We start from the raw sequence: 20,994 nt of genomic DNA on the forward strand, positions 1-20,994 counted from the left end.
GATTCAGAATGTTGAACAAGCAGGGTAGCAGGGTCAGGAACCAAGGATGCCAACGAGGTTGAAGCCGAGGGTCCTGGAGCCCCGTCTGCCACACAGTAACCCTTCAGTGCTGATATGTGGGAGGAGCCAGGGGAATGAGTAGGGAGGGTCATTTGACAGGTTCAGAGCAGCAGATGTTTACCAACAAGCTTGGAAGTATTTCAATTTTTAACAACCAGTATGACGAAGGCAGTGATTCCCAAGCCTTTTGGTATCAGGACCCCTTCACACTCTCAAAAATTACTGAGGAGCATCCCCCCCCCGCCAAAGCATTTGTTTCTGTGGGTTATATCCATCGTTGTTTTTGCCATATTAGAAATTAAAACTGAGAAAGTGTGAGTACATGTTTATTAATTCACTTTTAAGTAACAATAACAAGCCCTCACACATATGAACTAATCTGATCCTGACAACTGTACTATGAAGTAGACATTATCATGATTACTGCCATTTCACAAATGAGACATCAAGGCACAACGAGATTTGAAGAATTGCCTGAGGTCCCCCAGCGAGGTCACCCAGCTAGAGGACCCACAGTGATGGAGCTGGAGGCTCATCTAGGCTTCCGAGCCGTGGTCTTGACAGGATGCTGTGCTGCCTCTTCTAAATTCCTACCTCTAGCCCTGAGCTCTAGTCTAGACGGAATGCCTTCCGCCTTTCCATCTGGCCATCCTCTGGTACTTCAACTCTGTTCAAAACTTCTAGGTAAAGATACTATTTCTTCTTCTACTTAACATTGCCATTGGCGTTTTAGTCAATTCAATCAGATGAAAGAATGTAGGGGCATAAAAACTGGAAAGAAAAGAAATAAAGCTTTCTCTGCTTGCAGATTATACGGTACTGTGTCTAGTAAACCCAAGAGAATCAATGGTGGAAGTAATAAAATAATGAAATAATTTTAAAAGATAGCAATCAAGAGTGATACTAAAGAAGTGTGGCATGGGGTAGGTAGGGAAGAAACACTTTTTTTACAGGATAATGCCAGCTAAGGAATGCAGAAAGATGGATCACAAGGGAATTGTGTGCAGAAAGGTGGATCACAAGGGAATTATGTTCAGAAAGACGGATCGTAAGAGAATTGTGTGCAGAAAGGGAAATAGCTTGAGTGAAAAAGGCCAGTTTCAAAAGTTACATATTGTGTGATTCCATTTATTTTGCAGTCTTAAAAATGACAAAATTATAGAGATGGAGAGCAGCTTAGTGTCTGCCAGGGATTAGAGAAGAAGGAGGCCTGTGGCTGTGGCCAGGTTAGGGCAGCGGGAGGGATCCTTGTGATGAGAACTGCTGTGTATCTTGGCTCTGGTGATGGTCACATGAATCTTCACATGTGGGACAGTTGTGTAGAACCAAAGACACATGCACGGATGACAGCATATAAAATTGGTGAGATCTGAGTAAGACTGATGGATTGTAGCAAGGTCAATTTTCTGGTTGTGATATCATGCTATAATTTGGGGGGAAATTGAATGAAGGCTATATTGGATCTCTCGATATTATTATTTACAACTGCATGTGAATCTATAATTATCTCAAAACAAAATGTTAAAAACATAGATTTACAGTAGCTGGTCCAAGATCAAGCAGAACTAGAATTTGAACCCAGCTCATTCTAAACTCCAAAGCCCAACATCTTAACCATTACAATACAGAGCTTCAATACATAGTTATCAAAATCTTCATAATCTTTTTTTTACCCATGCATCCTATATCTGGAAATGTATCCTGAGAAAATCACAAAATAAAAACTTTATACATAAAAAAAGTTAAAAACAAGCACACACACAAACAATCCTCTGTTCCTCTTCTTGTCCTTGTTTCTCTTGGTGACCCTGGCATTCCTGTGATGTGACACTTCAGCATCTCCCTTAAATTTCACTTTCCTTTGCCGTCAGGTCCAAACCCTTCTCAAAAGTCCTTGCTTGGACCTCTGCGGGAGCCTCACGCACACCCCCTCTCTTCTGTAACATTCACCACTCTCCTGCAGCCCTCCCAACTGCAGACCCGCCAGAGCAGTAGCGTCTTATCATTTCCCTGCACCTTCCATGTCTCCCAGCCTCCAATATGTCTTTAAAAATATCGTCTAGCCAAGCATCCTAGGGTCCCAGAGCACAGAGCTGATGCGCTAGTGCCACAGTAAATGCCTGCAGGTGAGGTGTTCTCTGCCTCCGTGATTCACCTCGGGGTACCACAACCGCCCCTCTCTCTTTTTCCTTTAACCTGGGAAGTGGGTTTGTCAAACACTGGACTCCCTCCTGTCGGGAGGGATTGACAGCATTTCTTTGCTTTGCTTTGGGGACTGAGTCTGCCAATCAAATAGCAGATGGCAGATTCCTCAGAGCCATTAAGGAGCTTGTGACCGTAGGAGCTTCTTAGATACTCCAGGTCACTGCCTTTGCCATGCTGATTGCTTGTCTGGGCCTCCTGGTGTGGTGCCCCTGACGGGGGGGTGGAATCCTTCCTGGCCTGTGAGCCAGGTAAGGAGGAAGGCTGCTCCTGACTGTACCTCATTGGAAGGGTGAACGGGGTTCACCTGGCAGGTTCAGCAGAATAGGTCACCCTGGCAGGGGGAATGCCGGGTTCAGGGGACTATAAATGGAATGTTTGCTGGAGTGTGAATGGCAAGGGTGTGAATGACAGAAATGTATCTGGGAAATAATGTAAGTGAAAGGACCTTGATATCTGTAAAATGTCCCACAAGTCTTGATTGTTGCGATTATTATCTCTCGAGCAGTGTTGTTTTTAGGACCAAATGATAAAATATGTAAGGTTCCTTTGTGAGCTGGAAAAAAATTATCTAAAATGTTAATTACTTAAAGCTTGATTGTGTCAGAGCAAGAAAATGGAGTCTCTTTTGACTTCATCTTCTAAGGACTATTTATGAGAATTCTGCATTCGTTTCCATCCTCTCACCTATATTCACAATGGCCTTCACATCTAATAAAACATGGTCAACTTCCTGATCACTGCCGACTAGCTCACCATGGTTTAGTTTGAAAACTTCTGGTCATTTCTGGTTGTTGTTGGCTGTTCATGTCACCTACTATTTATTTAAACTGTTTCTTCAACGTGGGCAGCCGTAGGCACTGAATGAACGCTTGAGTGTATTGGCAATTGCGTCGATATTATGGTCTATTAATCAATTAATTCAGACACATATCCATCTTCATTCAGCATAAAGGCTGAGGGGAACGTGGCAGAGCCAAGTTTGTTTGTGCTCAGGGCTGGGGGGACGGGTTAAGGCAACTTAATGTCATCAAAGAAAAGGTGCCTGATTCCCTGGGTGGGAATAAGAGGGGGGGCTGTGTACTCTGAAGGGGAAGATCTCAGTGCAACTGGGCTCATTCTGCAGTAATTAGCATTTTTCATCTGTGAGTTCTGTGTGTGTCTGACCCACAGTTTCTGAGACCCGGCTGGGCCTCCCAGACCAAAGAGTCAGAATTTCCACAACCCAAGAATGAGTGACTCACAGGGTAAGATCCTTCTGGAGAACATCTTCTTCCTTAATCAACACTTATTACCAAGAAAAAAGAAGGTGGGGGAGATGGGTGGGAATCCAGTTATTTTCTCTTTCCCTTGGAAGGGAAAAAAGGAGACTGAGAACCAACAATATTCCTCCCAGAAGCTGTCCCTGAATCAAAGCTCTCATGTTTCGGGGTCTCAAACGCTTCTGTGAATGAAACTTTTGGGGTGGTTGTGTTTTGCGCCTGGGAGTCTTAGCTGATAACAAACTTCTGTACGTGAAAGGGTTAACCGCAAGTTTACCGCAGAATGTCAACCTGATGAAAATTAAAGGGTTGTCAGATGAGAAAAACAAGGGGGATAGAAATAGACCCGTGTTTTTTCTCTGAAATCGAAAAGCAGTTTTCCTTCAAATCTTTGAAACCCATTTCTTGGGACGAAATAATGTTTTTAGTAGAAATGTGCTACGTTGGTGAATCCCACCCACTGTCTTCCCCAAGGGGAGTCTTCTGAGAAATTAGACCATGGAGTCGAGGAGATTTTTCAACTGGATAACCATGGAATTTCCACTGGAATTCTAAAGAATGCCAGATGGGTAAGTGTGATGCCGGGTAGAAACTCAAGACCCGAAGGGAAACATGGGAAAGAAGGAAAAAGGAAAAGGTCGCATGACACGATGGAGGCATCCAGACTAAGAGTTACTCGTCAGAGCCGTTGCCCCATTCGGGTGTCAAACAGCAGCTGGCCATGCTGACACGGACCCTAAGTGTGGCAGGCACCCCAAATCCACGTGTACAGAGCCTGGGAGGACCCGGGTCAGGTGTTGCCAGCAGGAACCCGCACCTGCCGCCCCACTCCACCTCCCGGGGATGCCCGCCATACCCCTAACTCTGGGACACTCTGCTTCGTGCCTGCTCTCAAGAATCACACTCAGTTTTAAATAAGACACACGTGTGTGCTGTTTGGATTCAATGTTTGAGGCCCCCGCCCCCCAAATTCGTATGCCGAATCCTTACTGCCCAACGTGATGGTGTTAGGAGGTGGGGCCTTGGGGTGAGATGAGGCCATGAGGGTGGAGCCTCAGGGATGGGTTTGTGCCCCTGTAGGAGTCACGAGAGAGCCGGCATCCTCTCTGCTCCCAGCCATGTGGGGACACAACGGCCCTCCCCCAAACCCCACCACGCCGGCCCCCCTGATCTCAGATCCCAGCCTCCAGGAATAAAGTGAGGAATGAAGTTCTGTTGTTCTGAGCCCCCCAGGCTTTGGTATTCTGTTAGAGCAGCCTGCGCGGACTAAGATATCACCATGTGTTTTGGATGGGGATGAGACCCTTGCATGGAGAATGTCAATCCAGACATGGAAATGGAGGCCACAGACTGCCTGGAGGGGAAGGTGCTGATTTAGGTTCTGGGGTTCTTGGTGCTTTGGGGGCAGCCCTGATCTGCTTGTCCACTGTGACTCGCTTAAGTCGGGTTCAGGGTAGACAAACAGCAGCCTGAACGTATTTCCCAAATCTGCATGTTGGCAGGCGCTGCCCCATAAATAGAAGGATGAGGATGTGTCAGAGTGGGCAGATGATGGGGTGGGTGACACAGGGTCTGGAGGAGGTTATGTTAAGATCGTCGATTAAATGAGACCCAAAGCCCTCCCTGGTACTCCAAGGACTGGCCTCAGAAAAGCAGCCTCAGCTGAAAGGCTTTTGATGAATTCAGTCTGTGGACTCAGCCTGGGCTGTCCTCCCTCAGCCAGCACTGAAGGAAACAGGCTCCGTGTTCCCCAGAGCGCCCTTTAAAGTGCCAGCTCTACACCATTCCTGTCTTCCCTAAATTCTTAGGTAGCACCGAAGTCCTGCCCTCTGCTCAGTGCCGTAGGTGGGTGCTGTCCCTTTCAACAGACACCTCAGGTTTTACGACCACAGGTGATGATCCTGCAAGGGGCGTTTGTGTCGGGCTTCTTATAGAATTTAAACCCAAGGTGGCAGCACTTTCCAAGGACATGGGAACTTAAGACCTGTTACCATGATTCACTGGGAATTGCTTTGCGCTGAAAAGGACAGATGGGGCTCGCCAAGGATGTGGTAATTGTAGCGTGAACCAGATAGACTTCCTTCCGTAGTGTGAACTGATACCTTCAGTCCTGCTTACAAACGGACCGGATGCAGGTAGGGGAGCTTGCCGGCCGCTGGGGGGCTGAATGGCTCGGTCAGCACAGGGCTGAAGGGATGACTTTTCACTCCGCTATAGGGTGTTTATTAAGCCATACAATGTCGGGACCGAAAGGGGCTTAGAGACCCTCTCTATCCATCTCCTCGCATGCTTAGACAGTGCCCGCTCTGTCCAAGGTGTGTGAGACACTGCACACCGGGCACTGATCGGGGTACATATATGGACCTCTCTGGTCCTCACAGCCCCCTATGAAGTAGGCTGTTAGGAATATTCATGACAATTAATACAATGATTATTATATAGTACATTATTATAATTAAAATATTAAATGTATAATAAATTAAGATATACAAAGTACTACAGTATGATTAGTATAGTTATAAATAAGAAACATTTAAATATGATTAATTATTAGATAGTCATTCTTACTGGCTCTGTGTCATACACGATGGCGGTGAGGGCCCGACAGGGTCAGTGACCTTTGTGGAGTCGCACAGCCAGTCGGTGTGAGGCCAGCGTTTGGACCCGCAGCCTCACAGGGGGAGGTGCTCGTGACCCCGTTCACCCACAGTTTCCTCCCTGTGTCTCGGCTGCATCCTGTTCGTGTGGCCACTGTAGCCTCTGACCGCCCACCCCGTCCCACATGTGTCCCACATGGTGGGAAGGCCATTGCGGGCATCTTTGGGTGGGGTGGGTGCTGGAGCTTGGAGAGCAGATGCTGGGTGCTAACGTACAGAGATCATTCAGGCTGGACTCCGCAGGGACTGGGGATTCGTAGGGAGTGCGGGGCCAGCCAAGGGAAAGGAACAAGGATTTTGCCCAGGGTTCCTGGGCAGCTGGGTGGATAGTAGTGTCTTTCACTAAAATGGGAAATAGAGGAGGAAGAGTAGGCCTGGGGCCACAGCTCTGGCTGTACTGGGTTTGAGAAGTCTGTGAGACAGCCCTGTGGAGAGGTGCTCTGGGCCTTGGCTGTGCAGATTGGAAGCCCAGCAAGCCATGTTTACTGAGCGCCTACTATATCCTGGTTACTGTAGGCAGGCCGCCGCGTCCCACTTTATACCCACAGCAACTGAAACCCATGGAGGTTAGAAGAACCTGCCCACCACCAGCTCCCCACTAGTTCACTCAGCGCCCTCCGGGGCTGCACCCCCTCCCCCTGTCCCGCCTGCCGTCATACGCACGGACGCCAGAGCCAACGCTCTAAAGCCCAGACCGCATCCTTCCCTTGCCCACGCCGCTCTGTGGTACCCATTCCTCCCAGGATACAGTCGAAGCCCCTGTACTTGGCAAGACTCCATGACATAGCTCACAGCCCAGCCTCAACAACCTCCACCTCTGTCCCCCGCCTGAGCTCTCCGGCCTGGTGGACCATGCCCTGTCTTTTGTCGTTAACCTTGCTCACGACTTAGCTTGCACCTTCTCGACTTCTGCTTGTCCTGCAGGCCTCCCTCGTTGTCACTTTTCTCTGGGAAGCCTCCTGGACCCGTCTCTTTGGTTTCGGGCATTCCGCTGCACTCCCGAACCACCCGCCATTTCTTTACACAGTGCTTGCCACACTGTGTCCCTCAGATGCCCCCACCCTGCTGGAGCCTGCAGAGAATGGTACCCAGCGATTGTTTTAAAGGAAAGTAGAGTCACACAAGTTCAAACCAGGATCTGAATCCAAGCCTGCAGAATCCCAAGTTCATGAGCCCTTTCTGCTCTCCCAAGATGCTTTCCAGTTGGAAAGAATCCCAAATAGGCTGATGAGATGCGGAAGATTGTAAGAGGGGAGGATGCCCCTAGGCTTTGAAATCATAGGTGAGGAAGCTACGTTTGCAGAATAGGAGACCTGCGGGCTGGGGGGCCTGATGTGCAGAAGACATGCAGATGGTCCAGGTCAGAAAGAATATGGGATGCCAGGCAGAGGAAGTGTGCCCCACAGGCAGCGGGGAAGGATTTGAGCTCTTTGATCAGGGGAAAGGCATCACGAAAGTTGTTTTCAGGAGAATTAATTTGGGGATGGATCAAAGAGTGACTTAAAATGAGACCTGGAAGGCTTACCTAAGAAGCCCAGGGGAGTTAATGAGACCTGTCGACTGTGTGCTTCCTTTGTACAGGGATGGAGCCGGTAGCCCGCCTCCATCACTTTCTTGGGCGCGGGAATGACTGCTTCACGACTTCAGTTTCCTCATCTGTAAAATGGGAATGATCATGGTGGTACCTGACTCACAGGGTCGTTGTGAGGCTTCTGTGAGGTAACAGGTGCAGCGCACACAGTTACCCTCCCAGGAGGAGGAGGAGGAGGGCGGGAGGCTGAGGTGTCCTGACAGCTCTGCTCGCAGACCCTCTGCACAAGCCCACTGCAAACTCAGGCTAGGGGAGTGAGATTAACGAAGCCCTGGGAAGAGGGAAAGTGAAACTTGATGGCCTGGCCAGTGAAAGGCGTTGAAAGTCAAAAGTGAGATAAACAACGACCCGTTTGCACATCAGAGCTGAAATGCTCACCCTTTGCGGTCCCCGTGCTCTCCTGGGTGTCAGCAGGATGTCAGCGGAAACTGCCCTTTTATTTTTAAAAGGTTTTGGGGTTTGTAATTTTTTTTGTAGTTGTTTGTTTTGCTTTCCACTTAAAATAAGGAGTTTTCTCTTCACAAAGATCCTTTTATTCTAAATCAGGCTCTGAACAGAGGTGTCACTACCACAGGGACCGGAAACGGATACCACACTCAGCTGGGTGTGCAGGCTCTGGCGGGTTTCATCAGCCGGGGACGCCGTGACAGCCCCGGCCGCAACCAGGAAAGATGCCAGATGCGCAGCCTCCCCCGAAACTCCCGGGAAACTCACAGAGCCCCGAGGCAGGAAGAAGCTGACGTCAACTTAGCCTTCGGGGATTTCAAGCAAAACTCTTAGAAATGATTCCTCTGCCCTTTATTTGGTATCATGATCTTTCTCTGAGGAGATGGGCCAATTTGCTCCAAGGACCTCATTTCATGAAACTATGTATATGTAGTTATACACACACGCACACACACACGCACATATATATATACACATATATTACATACACGGTGTGTATATATATAAACACACATATATGTACATATATACACATATATGTATATATACCTAGTATATATGTATGTTTGTGTATACATACACAAACATGTATACATATAAACACATACTCTCTCTCTCTCTCTCTCTCTCTCTCTATATATATATATATATATGTTTTAAAGAAACACTGTTGCTTTGCTTTTAAGTATATAAGGTAACCGGACTGACTAGGTTCCCTTCATCCCTTCCTTGGAGAGGAAGGTCCTTCCTGGGTGTTTAGAATGGGGGAGTGGTTCACACTCCACTGAGGACGTGCCATCGGTCAGCACTGTGTATAAATGGTACTTCTGCAATACCTGGGGCCTGTGGGAGCCATCAGTTTCTTCTTCAAGGAATGTAACTACTCCCACCTGAAATGTTCCCACTTTCTCGGTCAGGGACTTTCTCGAGCAAAAGAAAGCTTCTGCACATCCTCTGACTGTGTTGTTATAAATTCAAAATCTGCGGTGTTTGATTTTAATAACTTCAGTAGTTGATAATGACCAAGTAATGCTCTCAGCCCTCCTTTCTGTCCCAAATGTTAGCGTAAATGTGAGGCAGTTCTTGATTCAAGAGGTACGGGGACTCGTATAAGAACAAACATTTGTCTGTGTGTTCCATCCACTCTTTCTTTGTATTTGCATTTTAGATCTCAGCTTGTGTTGGCATTATCTGTGCGATATATTTCTCTCCTGCTGGATGGTGTGTTCCTGGAGGCCAAGGACTGGGTTACATTCATCTCCTAACCCTGTATCTGACACATAGTAGTTGCTCAATAAATATTTCCTGAATGAATGAATGACTCAACAAAGGAATGAAGCAGTGCCTGAAGGTGATGCCACAGGCAAGACTGTCCCCATCCACCCTCCTGCGTCCCTCCTCTACCTGTCACACCCATCCTGTCTGTCTACCTTGGCAGCAGTGTTTTCACTCTGAAAAACTTCACAGCAGAGAAGACTCCCACCACCATGCCTCAGAGACACACCTATCCTTGCCTTTGTTTTCTTATTGCTGAGGATACAAAAAGCAGCAAGACTTCTGAAGGAGGTATCTATTTTGGGCCCAAACAGAAAAGAGTGGGTGATTCTGTGGGCAGAGATTCCTGAACGTGGTGGGGTTGACTCATGCCCGGAGGTGCTCAGAATTTCCTCTGTTTCGTGGGCGTCTGGGGCAGACGTGGCTCGACTTGAGTGCTTTCTTTCAAGCACAGTCAAATGCAGGAAAGACACCCCGAGCTGCTGTTTGGGGCGTAGAAGGAGGGGGAGAGCGGGATTCAGAGAATTTAAGTCTGCAGGGGCTCTGTGCGCCTGAAGAGGTCAGCTCCTAGAGGAGATGGAGGGATCACTGCTGGGCATCTGGGGTCGGAGTCTGTAGGAACAGGCTCGTTCATTTACGCACAACCACAGCAGCAGCAGGACCTCCTCAGAGCAGACTCTCTTCCACTTTTAAAAAAGTGAAAATAAACTTGTTTACTAACGTGGTTCAGGAGAATCGTCAAGAACACGGGCTCTGCATCACTCCAGCCTGGTTCGCATCCTCGCTCCCCACCCCGGTTGTGTTCCATGGGCTCACTTACTCACTTCTGTGAGCCTCAGTTTACCAGGTGCAAAATGGGGGTGGGAACAAGGCCGACCTGATTTTGAGGATTATCCGAAGGAATACTACGTTTTCACATAATGCCTGTAAGAGAGCATGTAGGCTGTGAATATTAGCTCTTGTTATTATCATTCATGTTTAAAATGTTTCTTGGGGAGTTCCCTGGTGGTCCAGTGGTTAGGACTTGGTGCTTTCACTGCCGTGGCCCTGGGTTCAGTCCTTGGTCAGGGAACGAAGATTCCACAAGCCACGCGGCGTAGCCAAAAAAAAAAGTTTCCTGCAACAAGGCTGAAGGCAAATAAGCCTCAAAGGAAAAAGTGGGTACTGGGATCAGGGTTTGTGCCAGGGCTGCCCCAGCCAGCCGTCTGTTCTCCAGTTCACAGCTTCGCCCACCACTCAGCTTTCTCTCTCAAGAGGGCCTCCTGAAGACCAGCGGGCTTTCCACGCTCTTTCTTTTAAAGGAACCAATCACCTCCTTAGCACTTACTTTATATTCTTTAGAAACCTGCTTCTCTTTCTTCTTCTCTTGGGAAAAAAGTATTTAACTGTTCCTAGTCTCCTGATGCCAGCCTGCCCTTTCACTGCATCTAGAATGATTGGAAAAGGGGGGAAAGCAGCCCAGGAAGCAGGTCTCACTAGTGTGACCCAGGCTATTCACCTTACTTGGTCCCTTGTGAGCTTTGGGTCAACCCCAACCATGGCATCCACACTTTGGTGCCTTAGTGTTTCTGCTGCCTGAAATCCTCCTGGGTACCTGACCCTGGGTTCAGAGTGCAGGCACCGTGGCTGATGGAAAGCCACGTGGCCAGGGTGGGTGGGGGCAAAGTGTCACGTGGGTGGTCAGGATGGAGGTCCCAGAGCTCTGGCCTTGTGGTGTGCCGTTGGCCAGGGCTAGGTCGGGACATAATTTGGATGTAGGGAAATAAGACCCTGGACTTCTTGACTGTTACCCAGAGGTGTCATGTGGCCCTGGTGATGCTGATTCAGTGACCCGTTGTGGGAATGAAGTCTACCAGACCCCAACGAGGTGTGTAGACACTAGAGGATCAAAACGAGAGGAGGCGAACACAGGTGCTTCTTGTTGGAGCAAAAGTGCTAGTTTTTATCAGATCATTGCTAGCCATTTGAGCCTCATCTTGCTCAGCACGCAGCCAACACAAAATATGAAAAAGTTCGTTCGGGTTTTTCCGTACTGTCTTACGGAAAACCCCAAACAAACTTTTTGGTCAACCCAATATTTGAAATATGGGTCATTTGTTTCGTTGCTCTCATTAACACCTCAATTTTCAGTTGTTACGCAAGGAGCATGACCCACGTATACAACTGTAGCAACATCATTAGGAAACGCCACCCTCCAGCCATCTTCTGAGATTCAGAAGCACAAGCTTAGAGCCACCTTCTCCAAGAAGCCTTTCTGAACGCTCCGCGAAGCACCTTACCCCGCTTTGGTCGCTGTGGCATGCATCAACTTTGCTACATACCACTTTGTAATATTTGATCTTGTGTCTTTCCCAGACTGGTTTTCCCATTTTACTTGCAAGTTCTGTGTGGGGTGGACACACCACATATTTCTTCTCTCCTGTGACAGCATTGCTACTCAAAATGGGTTTTGGGCATTAACAACATGGGCCTCACAGGGAGCCTGAACCAGAATCTCAGCCCCCATCCCTGACATCCTGAGTCAGAATCTGCCTCACAACAAGTCCCTAGGTGACCTGTAATAGATTAAACTTTGGGAAATACTGTGCTAGGGCACCTATTCCTAGTGAATAGAAATAAAACAATGGAATTGGACCAACCATGGAATCATTATTCTGTGAATTTCAATCCTAACCGCATCTTGAATCATTTGAGGAGCTTAAAAATAATGCTATCCTTATGTCCAATTCTCATCCCCAGAGAGTCTGACCTAAGTGGTCTTAATTGGTCTTGGGTGAGGCTCGGGCATCATTTGTTAAAGTTTCCCAGACGCACACTTAATGTGCAGTTCGTGCTAGAAACCACCGCTCTAAATACATTTCCCAGTTGGACTTGTGTTTTCTCCCTGATGGAGGCGAATCCCAGAGTAACCTCCAAACAAGTCAAACAGCCAAAAACTTCCTGAGTAATCTTAGAGTGGAAAATACCTAAAATATCTAGAGATGATTCTATTATTGTTTTCCCCTAAATGGGTGACTTATTTGAAAGCCTGAGAGGGGGAGGGATTCAGTGATGGCTGTTGACTCATTGGCAAACACTGCTGCCTCCCTTGGCAAGTCTTCAAGGTGGGAGTTGCTCAGCAGATGTTTTATCTCCAGTCTTAGGCCAGAAGCAGTTTGAGAGCAAAGACCTTTTCCATCTTGGTAATCCTAACATATGGATGGATGGATGGATGGATGGATGGATGGATGGATGGATGGAAAGATGGATGGATCAATGGATGGAAAGATGGATGGATGGATGTCACTGAGAGTCGACGTGAAGACCTAAGGGGAATATTGGACTGGAATTTGGGAAGCCTGGATTCTAGTCCTGGCTCTCCACTTTTCTTGCTTGCCTGGTGTCCTTGGTACCTTTTTCTTACTATCTAGGCACTCAGGCCTTTTAGGTTGCTTTTGCCAAGCCAACTATAGCTCCCTTACCAGGGAGCATATCTTCCTGTGTCTCATCCTCTGTGCTCACAACAATAGCTGTTCAGATATTAAAGAACCTCATTGGAGGTCCTTCCTGGAGACCCTGGTTGATAGGGAGGCTACAACCCCAAATGTTATCCACAAAATTTTGTGCATATGTACAGTTTTCTAAGGAGACAGTTAACAGCACTCGTCAAATTTGCTCAAGGACTCACCACTCAAGAAAGGTTAAGCCAGATGGAGTCTTGCTATCACTTTGTTCTTCCTGTTGGGAGATTCAGGATGTATGTATAGGAGTGATAAATGAGGTCTGTCTTTATGTGGTGAGGTTCTATGGACCATTTTTTTGCCCCCTTGATAATACTTGGGGCAGCGGCTGACTCCACCTAAGCAGAACTTCCTGAAGAAATTACTAGAAAGGGTGGCCAAAGAGGGAATAAGGGAGCTCGTTAAGGGTCTCCAATCTCTCTTCCCCTGATACCTGCCTGGGTGAAGAACAGAGACCCCCCAGTGGCTTCAGAGGGCACCTGGGTGGGCTATGACTGGTACCAAGGTGACACACATTGTTAGCCTGGCGAGAAGGAATCCTAGATTCTAAGTCCAAAAGGATCAGAGGCCATTCCTTCAGCCTCCTGCCTGGCTTGGGAAATCTCTACACCACTTTTGACAAATTTTCATTTAGGCTCTGCTTAAACACTTGCAGAGAAAGGGAGCCCAGGAGTTAATGGAGAGGAAAAGGATAGAGGAACTCTTTACGCTGTTTGGCTGTTGGACGCTCACCAGACACGAATAAACCCACAGTTCAAAGTTTTACCATTTTTTTGGCTTTGCCACGCAGCATGTGGGATCTTAGTTCCCTGACCAGGGATTGAACCTGCGACCCCTGCATTGGAAGTGCAGAGTCTTAACCACTGGACCTCCAGGGAAGTTCCCAAAGTTTTACCTTTTCAGCGGCATCCCCCACCCAGCCTCTGTCACCTTTCCACCCAAGTCTCCTTCCTTTTCTGATTCTCACTGCCGCCTAAAGTCTGGGGCAGGAGAGCAGATGATGAACAAAAGCCAAGATCCTCTCCTAAAGCCAAGAATCTACTGGTTTGCCATCTGGGTGCTCTTACATTTGAAAAGTATGAAAGGCACATATCCCTAATTTCACTTTCTAGGAGGGGAAGTTAAAACATAGAGATTGGAGGGCAGCAGAGAAGAACTGGAATTCCGCCCCGTCCATCTTCCCAGCCAGCATACGCGCCCCTCTGTGGCTCCCCCGACGTGGCTGGAAAGCCTTGACCACTTTCAGGGATGCAGAGCTTATAGCTTTTTGAAACAATCGATTGAATTAAGGTCCTCTTTTCTTTTCTCATAGGGAATGGCCTCAGATAAAGAGAAGAGAAGGAGGTTCCCACTCATGTAAGACCTCCCCTGTGAGAAGCAAGGAAATCATTTGAGGGCAAAAATGCCCAAAAAGCAAATAGCAGAAGCCTCACCCAGCAGTGAGAAGTGTTTTTGCCTTGACGTTTACAACCTCGCCTGAGTGCTGCGCGGTACCTTCCAGGAGTTGGAAATAACCTACAATGTTACGTCAGCCTCGGCACTTGGGCCCGCAAAGGTCTCTTAACCCAGACCCTGCTGTGTATGTCTTCGGTTTGGAAACTTTTTCATCCAAAAGTACGCCGGCTTGAAAAGGCCTTTCCACAGAGCTTATTTTATTTCCTGTTCAGAATTCTTGACATAGAGCGATAGAGCTAGAAGTCAGTCTTAGGATCAGCTCCATCAACCTTTTCATTTTGCAGAGAAACTGAGGCCCAGGGAGGTATAGCAATTTGCCAAAAATCATGCCCTTCACCTCCTCTGACGATGGTCGTTCGGAGGTGCCTTGGACCACTTTCTGTTCCCTGCAAAGTTCAGTATCCCTGACTCTTCTCTCCACTGACCTCAGGTGACATGGCCCCCCTTCCCAAAGGAACTCTGTTTATTTTTATCGTTTCTACTGATCATTGGAAATGAAGGGAGCGGGAAGTGAACTTGAATGACCATGTTGAGGGCTAGCCTGACTTAAGGGTGACTGTCGCTATGATAGGAATGACTTTAACAAGATACAACACAGAAGCCTCCAGACTACTCAGGGCTTTAGCCAAAGAAGCCAAGAAGTCTTCTCTTCAGATGAGTGGAGTTGAGTGCAGGAGCTGTAGAGCTTATCAGCTGTCCTCTATAGCATCTCTAGCTGACCGTCCATCAGTGAAGTCAACTCTTTTTGGTGCCTTAATTCTCTCAGATCTCAAAAGGAGCAGATGTACGGGTGATAAACAGCACTGCCTATTTAAGACATGCTGTTTTTAAAGAAAGTAGCAACTGTTTCATGAGGTACTTCCTAAGTTTACCAAAGCCCTATATATATATATATATATATATACATCTTCTCCAAAGTACATCTTAAAGGTGAGCAAGGAAACAGTGGTAATAACACCTTGGGATCTAGAGAAATTGAATGATTAAATATGAAGAGTTAAACATTTTGTGTTTTAATGACAAACGTGAAGATGGAAATTCCAGTGTGGGCAGTCATCTTTACAAGAAGGGATAATTAGACAAAAATATCATCTTAATGGATTTCCGCATTGTGTTTTTTTTTTTTTTTTTTTGAGTCTAGGGCATGAAGATTTGATCACAGAATTCCTAGAATGAAAGAAAGATGATCAAGGCATAGATAAACTCTCAGAATTTCCACAGTGCTGAGAAAGGCACCTTCAATAACGTGCCTGTTGGCAACATCAGGAGAATTCTCTTTTCAACCACATCCCAGGACCCAGTAATACAGAGACTCAAAACACTCACGTTGACTAATACATCCCCTGTCACCCATCACAATTTTAAATGGTGGCTTTGGAAATTCTCAGACTGAAAATCTGCCTTATGAATCAGCTAGAAATTGCATCTGTTGACAGTCTGATTGATTTCGTTAGCAACCTCTCCCTTCTGAGGAATAAAAAGATTTGTTTATTTGAAGACTGGGTTCCCCTGGGAGGAAAAAGTCTGAGATGAGATTATTTCTTACCCTGGAGTGGTTCCTAAGCCATATGTGGATCCCAGAAACTCAGCCCGTGTCATTCTCTTTAGCTACCAAGTCCTCACTTGCCTCTGGATGGGACAATTTCACGCCCTGTCTGTGCACCTACTCTCTCTACGGAATCATCTCTGTAGAGCTCGGACCCTGTCTGCAGGGAACAGAAGGAGCACATGGCTGAGAAAACTGGGTTTGAGTCCTGGCTCTGTCACTGCCTGTGTGACCTCTGAGTTTTGAGGTCTTCTTCATCTCATGGGTTGGTGACGTCCACCTTGCAAAGGGGCTATGAAGAGTAAAAGAAGACTTATACGTCTGGCACATAGAAGGTACTCTATAAATGGTCATTTTTACTTTCTAGTAGTCTTTTATTGACTCCCAAATGAAGTTTAAATTTTTAAACTTGCTACGAAGGCCTTGGGTCATTCATTTGACGCCATCCTACCTTTCCAGTCTTAATCCCCAGCAACCCCACATCCCCGTCCAAGGCTGGGGGCTGTTCCCTGATGCTCTGCTGTGTCTTTGCTCCTGTGGGCCTCTCTATCTGGAATCTCCACTCAGGGAAATTCACTGCCCCCTCAGGGCACTTTTTGCTGCTGCTTTCACGAAGCTTTCCCTGATACACCCCCGCTCCCCTAGATCTTATCCCATTCCACCCATACTGCTGTTATTATATCTATGCCTTTCTTCCCCTTACTAGGTTATATCTCTCTTAAGGAGTGAGGCTATGTCTTGTTCATTTTAGTATTTCCTACAGTGTTGAAAAGGGGAACAAGACGTATTAGATAGATTTTTGAAGATGTGAGTGTATGAAGCAGTCCTCACTGCTACAAGACCATTCACATCTTCAGATAAGTCATCATCGGCCGGCAATAACACGCGTTTACTTGAAATGTGTTTCCCAGAGATGGGGCATGATTAACTGTAAAGACTTTTCTGTTCTGGCTTGGCTTGACCTCCCACTTTGCAAAGACCCTGTGGAGGTAGAAATCTCATTATAAGCCTTCCTAAAATCACGCCCACTTTTCACTTCAAAGTAAAGAAGATCCTACACCTGGGTCAGTTCACAGCCCAGTGACTTGGTCATTTCCCCTAAGCAAGCAAAAAAGACTCCTTATGCATCATCCTGTTTCACTTCTTAACATATCTTTCTGTGGCCACTTAGCGTCATTATATATCTAGAAACGAAGGATATAAAATCATAGACTCTGATATCTTACCCGTTTTCCTGCATAAGCAAGGGAAGACGTTATTAGAAAGTTCACACTCAATTAGGAAGGAGGTTTGAGGTAGAAGTTGGTGGTTTCTTATTGCTTAAAAAAAAAAACCTGACAAACCCTTTTGAAAGGATGAAAGGAATTCAGAACTTTCATATATATATATATATATATATATATATATATATATATATATATATACCCACATACATACATACATGCATATATACACATAAGAACATAAGAAGAATTGATGTTCTGAAAGTCATATGCTTATTTTTTTTAAACTTCTATACAGTTACACATATAAGAAACTTCCTAGGTATTATTTCCCGAGGCAGTAAAAAACAAAGTATACATCCTTGAGGCTTAACTTTTCTGAGCTCTTAAATGATCCCAATGTTTCATATATGAGTTAGTGATATCTGCCGCACATTCACCTGGTCTTAGAGAGACTCCTAGTAGATTTTTAGTATTGTCTTACAACTTGGTGGGTGCAGTGGAAAACTGAATTCAGTGGAAAATCCAATTTCTTGAGGACTCTGCTCATTAGTATCTGCTAACATTCAAATATCACATCACCCTCTTCTTCCCAGAATCAGCCGTCAAAGACTTTGAGCGACAGAAGAGCCCACCGTTCCAAGTTCTCTTTATAGGTCGGCGATAATTGAGGCATAAAAAGGGCCCCCCGGTGGGCTGTGAACATAGGGGTAGAACCCAGGATTCAACCCCCTTCCCCGTACTTTCTACTTAGGTGCCTCTCGGATCCTGTGGCTGGGGAGAGTCGACATCCTTAGCCTTCCCAGGACTCCGAGGGCACCAGTGACCCCTTACCTGTCACGCAGCCGGGTACAACAATGAATACGAAGAATCCCCACATCAGCAAACCTGGCTCCATCCTCCGGGTCCCTGGGATCAGCTGCCGATGTGGGGGCCAGGAAGAAAAGGTACTTCTCTGCAGAATGCTGGGTTTCCTTTCAGCCTCTTGCTGGCATCGCGCTGGGAGGCTGGGGAAGGATCAGTCCGCCCAGGTTGTCATCCTCGCTGGTCCATCCGTCCCTAGGACAGTCAGCACTTGCTCTATATAAGTATTAGCCTGGTTTGTTCAGTCAGGAAATCGTGCCTACCACTCTCTTCTCTAGTCTCAAATATAGGAAGTGGTTTTAACCAGCTTTTTTTTTTTCAAGTTCAGTTGCTGGGAGGTGTGGGCCGGGGTTGGTGAGAAGGATTGGGGTTCGTGTATGAATCCTTTCTTCAGCTTCCCCCTGAAAAGGAGAGGGAGATTCCCCCTGCCGTTGATGGAGGGTGAGCAAGCACTTCTTGGCAGTGGTCTCAGCTAGAGTTTCATAAACTGATGTCACTGTGAAACTGAGGTCCTTCCCCAGACTTGCAGCTCCCCGAGGAGTGGGCAGGTGCCACACAAGATGGGGGGCAAGGTCATGCCAGGAGTGTGGGAGAGCAGTCTTGGTCCTGGACGGGAGTTTCCTAAAGCTGTCTGACCACGGATCCCTTTAAAAAGTCTAGTGGGCATCCAGGTGGGGTCTCCATACTCAGAACTCAGGAATACTCTCCCAAGATCTATAATCAGTACTAGCCATAATTATTTCACCACGATGCTCTGGGTTCCTGCATGTGAGTTGTCATTTTATAAGATGTTTTGCCACCAGATGTGTCTTTCTCTTAAAAGATCATTACTGGGGACTTCCCTGGTGGTGCAGTGGTTAAGAATCCGCCTGCCAATGCAGGGGACACGGGTTCGAGCCCTGGTCCGGGAAGATCCCACATGCCACAGAGCAACTAAGCCCGTGCACCACAACTACTGAAGCCCGTGTACCTAGAGTCCGTGCTCCGCAACAAGAGAAGCCACCACAGTGAGAAGCCCACGCACCACAATGAAGAGTAGCCCCTGCTCGCCACAACTAGAGGAAGCCTGCACGCAGCAATGAAGACCCAATGCAGCCAAAAATAAATAAATAAATTTGTAAAAAAAACCCAAAAAACAAGGATCATTACTAAAATGTGGACTTTGGTTTTCGATGTTGGGATACTCAGGATTTTTGCTGCCGTGTGTGGGATCTTTAGTTGCAGCATTCAAACTCTTAGTTGCGGCATGTGGGATGTAGTTCCCCGACCAGGGATCGAACCTGGGCCCCCTGCATTGGGAGCACAGAGTCTTAGCCACTGGACCGCCAGGGAAATCCCTTCCCTGTTAGAGATCAGAGCTATCTTCTGATTTTCACGAAATGGTTGACTGTGTTTTGCTAAGTGGAAATTCATGTAATCACGTAGTTATAGTAAAATACAATTTAAAAAATATTAGAAAGCAAGTGAAAATATTGACAAAAGGAAGAACCATCCAGGCAAGCCAAAGCAGTTCATGGTTCCAATATGTGTTGTTGATAATTCTCTAAGAACATTCTGATATTCTCTAAGAAAGGCAATTACGATCTCTGAAAAGGGCCTTGAAAGGCTGCACATGAACTAAGAGTGGTTTCCAGGGTAAGTACCAGAGTTTGCAGAGAAAAGCATGAACTGATCTCTTTCCGGGAGTGAAATACTTTATCGAAATGTGACAGGATCATCTTCTACGATTCCAGAGCAGGCTTACCCTCATTGCTGGCAACATTTCAACCGTGTGGATGAGTGCAGCAGTTCCTGTTACCTGCCGGGCTGTCCCTGTTATTAAGCTGGAGATTTTGCCTGGCTACGGTTATCATCATATAGTTTTGAAATAAACTTACAGAAAAATTGGAAGTATAATATAAATAACTACCCCCCCAAAACCATGGAAGAGTAGCTGCCATTGTGATGTTCCAAATACAGAATTGACGATGTTCACTTTGATCCCTTGATGCAAGCGGTGTCTCCCAGGGGCCCCCACTTTACAGTCACTATAACCCTGACCCTAACCCTCTTTGTGATAAATAAGGACTTGGTGATAAGATGTAAATATCGTGTTACACATCAAACTTTCAATTTATTCATTTATTTACGTGTACAGGCTCAGGATTTTCTATTTTATTCACTGGGTTATAATCTATCGCTGTCATTTATTTCAGTGCTCAAACTGTCTCCTGTTTGTCCACTGCGAGTCCATTCAAGGTGGCTTCTGTGTCCTTTTGACACATCTCCATCATTCTTTCTGTACTTCTTTGCTTTGGGAGCATAAGGAGATTTTTCCAGGCTCATCTTGTACTTTCTCTGTCCCAGCCCTGGAATCAGCCGTTAATCCAAAGAGTCCGGGTTCCTTCAGAGGGAAATAGTGTTTTGATGCCAAGATATGCTCATTGCTATTGGGGTGGCACTACTCCTAGGCTCTCCCAATGAACAGAGCTAGGGACAGAGCTAAGGAATACATGCATGTACACACACACACACACACACACACACACACACACACACACACACACCCTTTACATCTATATTTATTTCTGTATCCATCTACACATATTGGAAACCATGAGTTCACACTGGTACATCCCAACATCCCAATTCCAACTGAGCACCACAGGACTGAATTCTAGTTTTTTTCCTTTTCTGTATGTGTTGGTAACTCTCTTGCCTGATGGTGGGAAATCGGCTTCGTTAGCCCTTGTCTGTTTACATTTGATCAGTCCCACTGTATGTTACCAGTCTCTCATCTCTGCCGCCATCCCCTTCCCCACACAGGTACCCTATTCTCCCTACTCAGGCTCTGAATCCCTGTTCTGAGCCCACCCCCAGACTCTGAGGGAATGGCCCCCTCGCCCTGATCAGGCTCTGACAGCTCTTACCAG

General features: G+C 46.7%; 1 protein-coding gene across 2 annotated transcripts in view; it reads right to left on the bottom strand.

Annotated features, from left to right (window-relative positions):
• Positions 1 to 19,831, bottom strand: part of IL2RA (interleukin 2 receptor subunit alpha) — a 48,244-nt gene extending 28,413 nt beyond the window's left edge. For both annotated transcript variants that reach the window (XM_082387190.1, XM_082387189.1), the window contains exon 1: positions 18,053 to 19,831. In XM_082387190.1, coding sequence (XP_082243316.1) covers positions 18,053 to 18,116 — 64 coding nt within the window. In that variant the 5' untranslated portion in view covers positions 18,117 to 19,831. The remainder of the gene's footprint in view (positions 1 to 18,052) is intronic.
• Between the last annotated feature and the right edge of the window lie 1,163 nt (positions 19,832 to 20,994).

This window comes from Balaenoptera borealis, assembly GCF_965194805.1.
Source record: "Balaenoptera borealis genome assembly, chromosome: 3".
Lineage (NCBI taxonomy): Eukaryota > Metazoa > Chordata > Mammalia > Artiodactyla > Balaenopteridae > Balaenoptera > Balaenoptera borealis.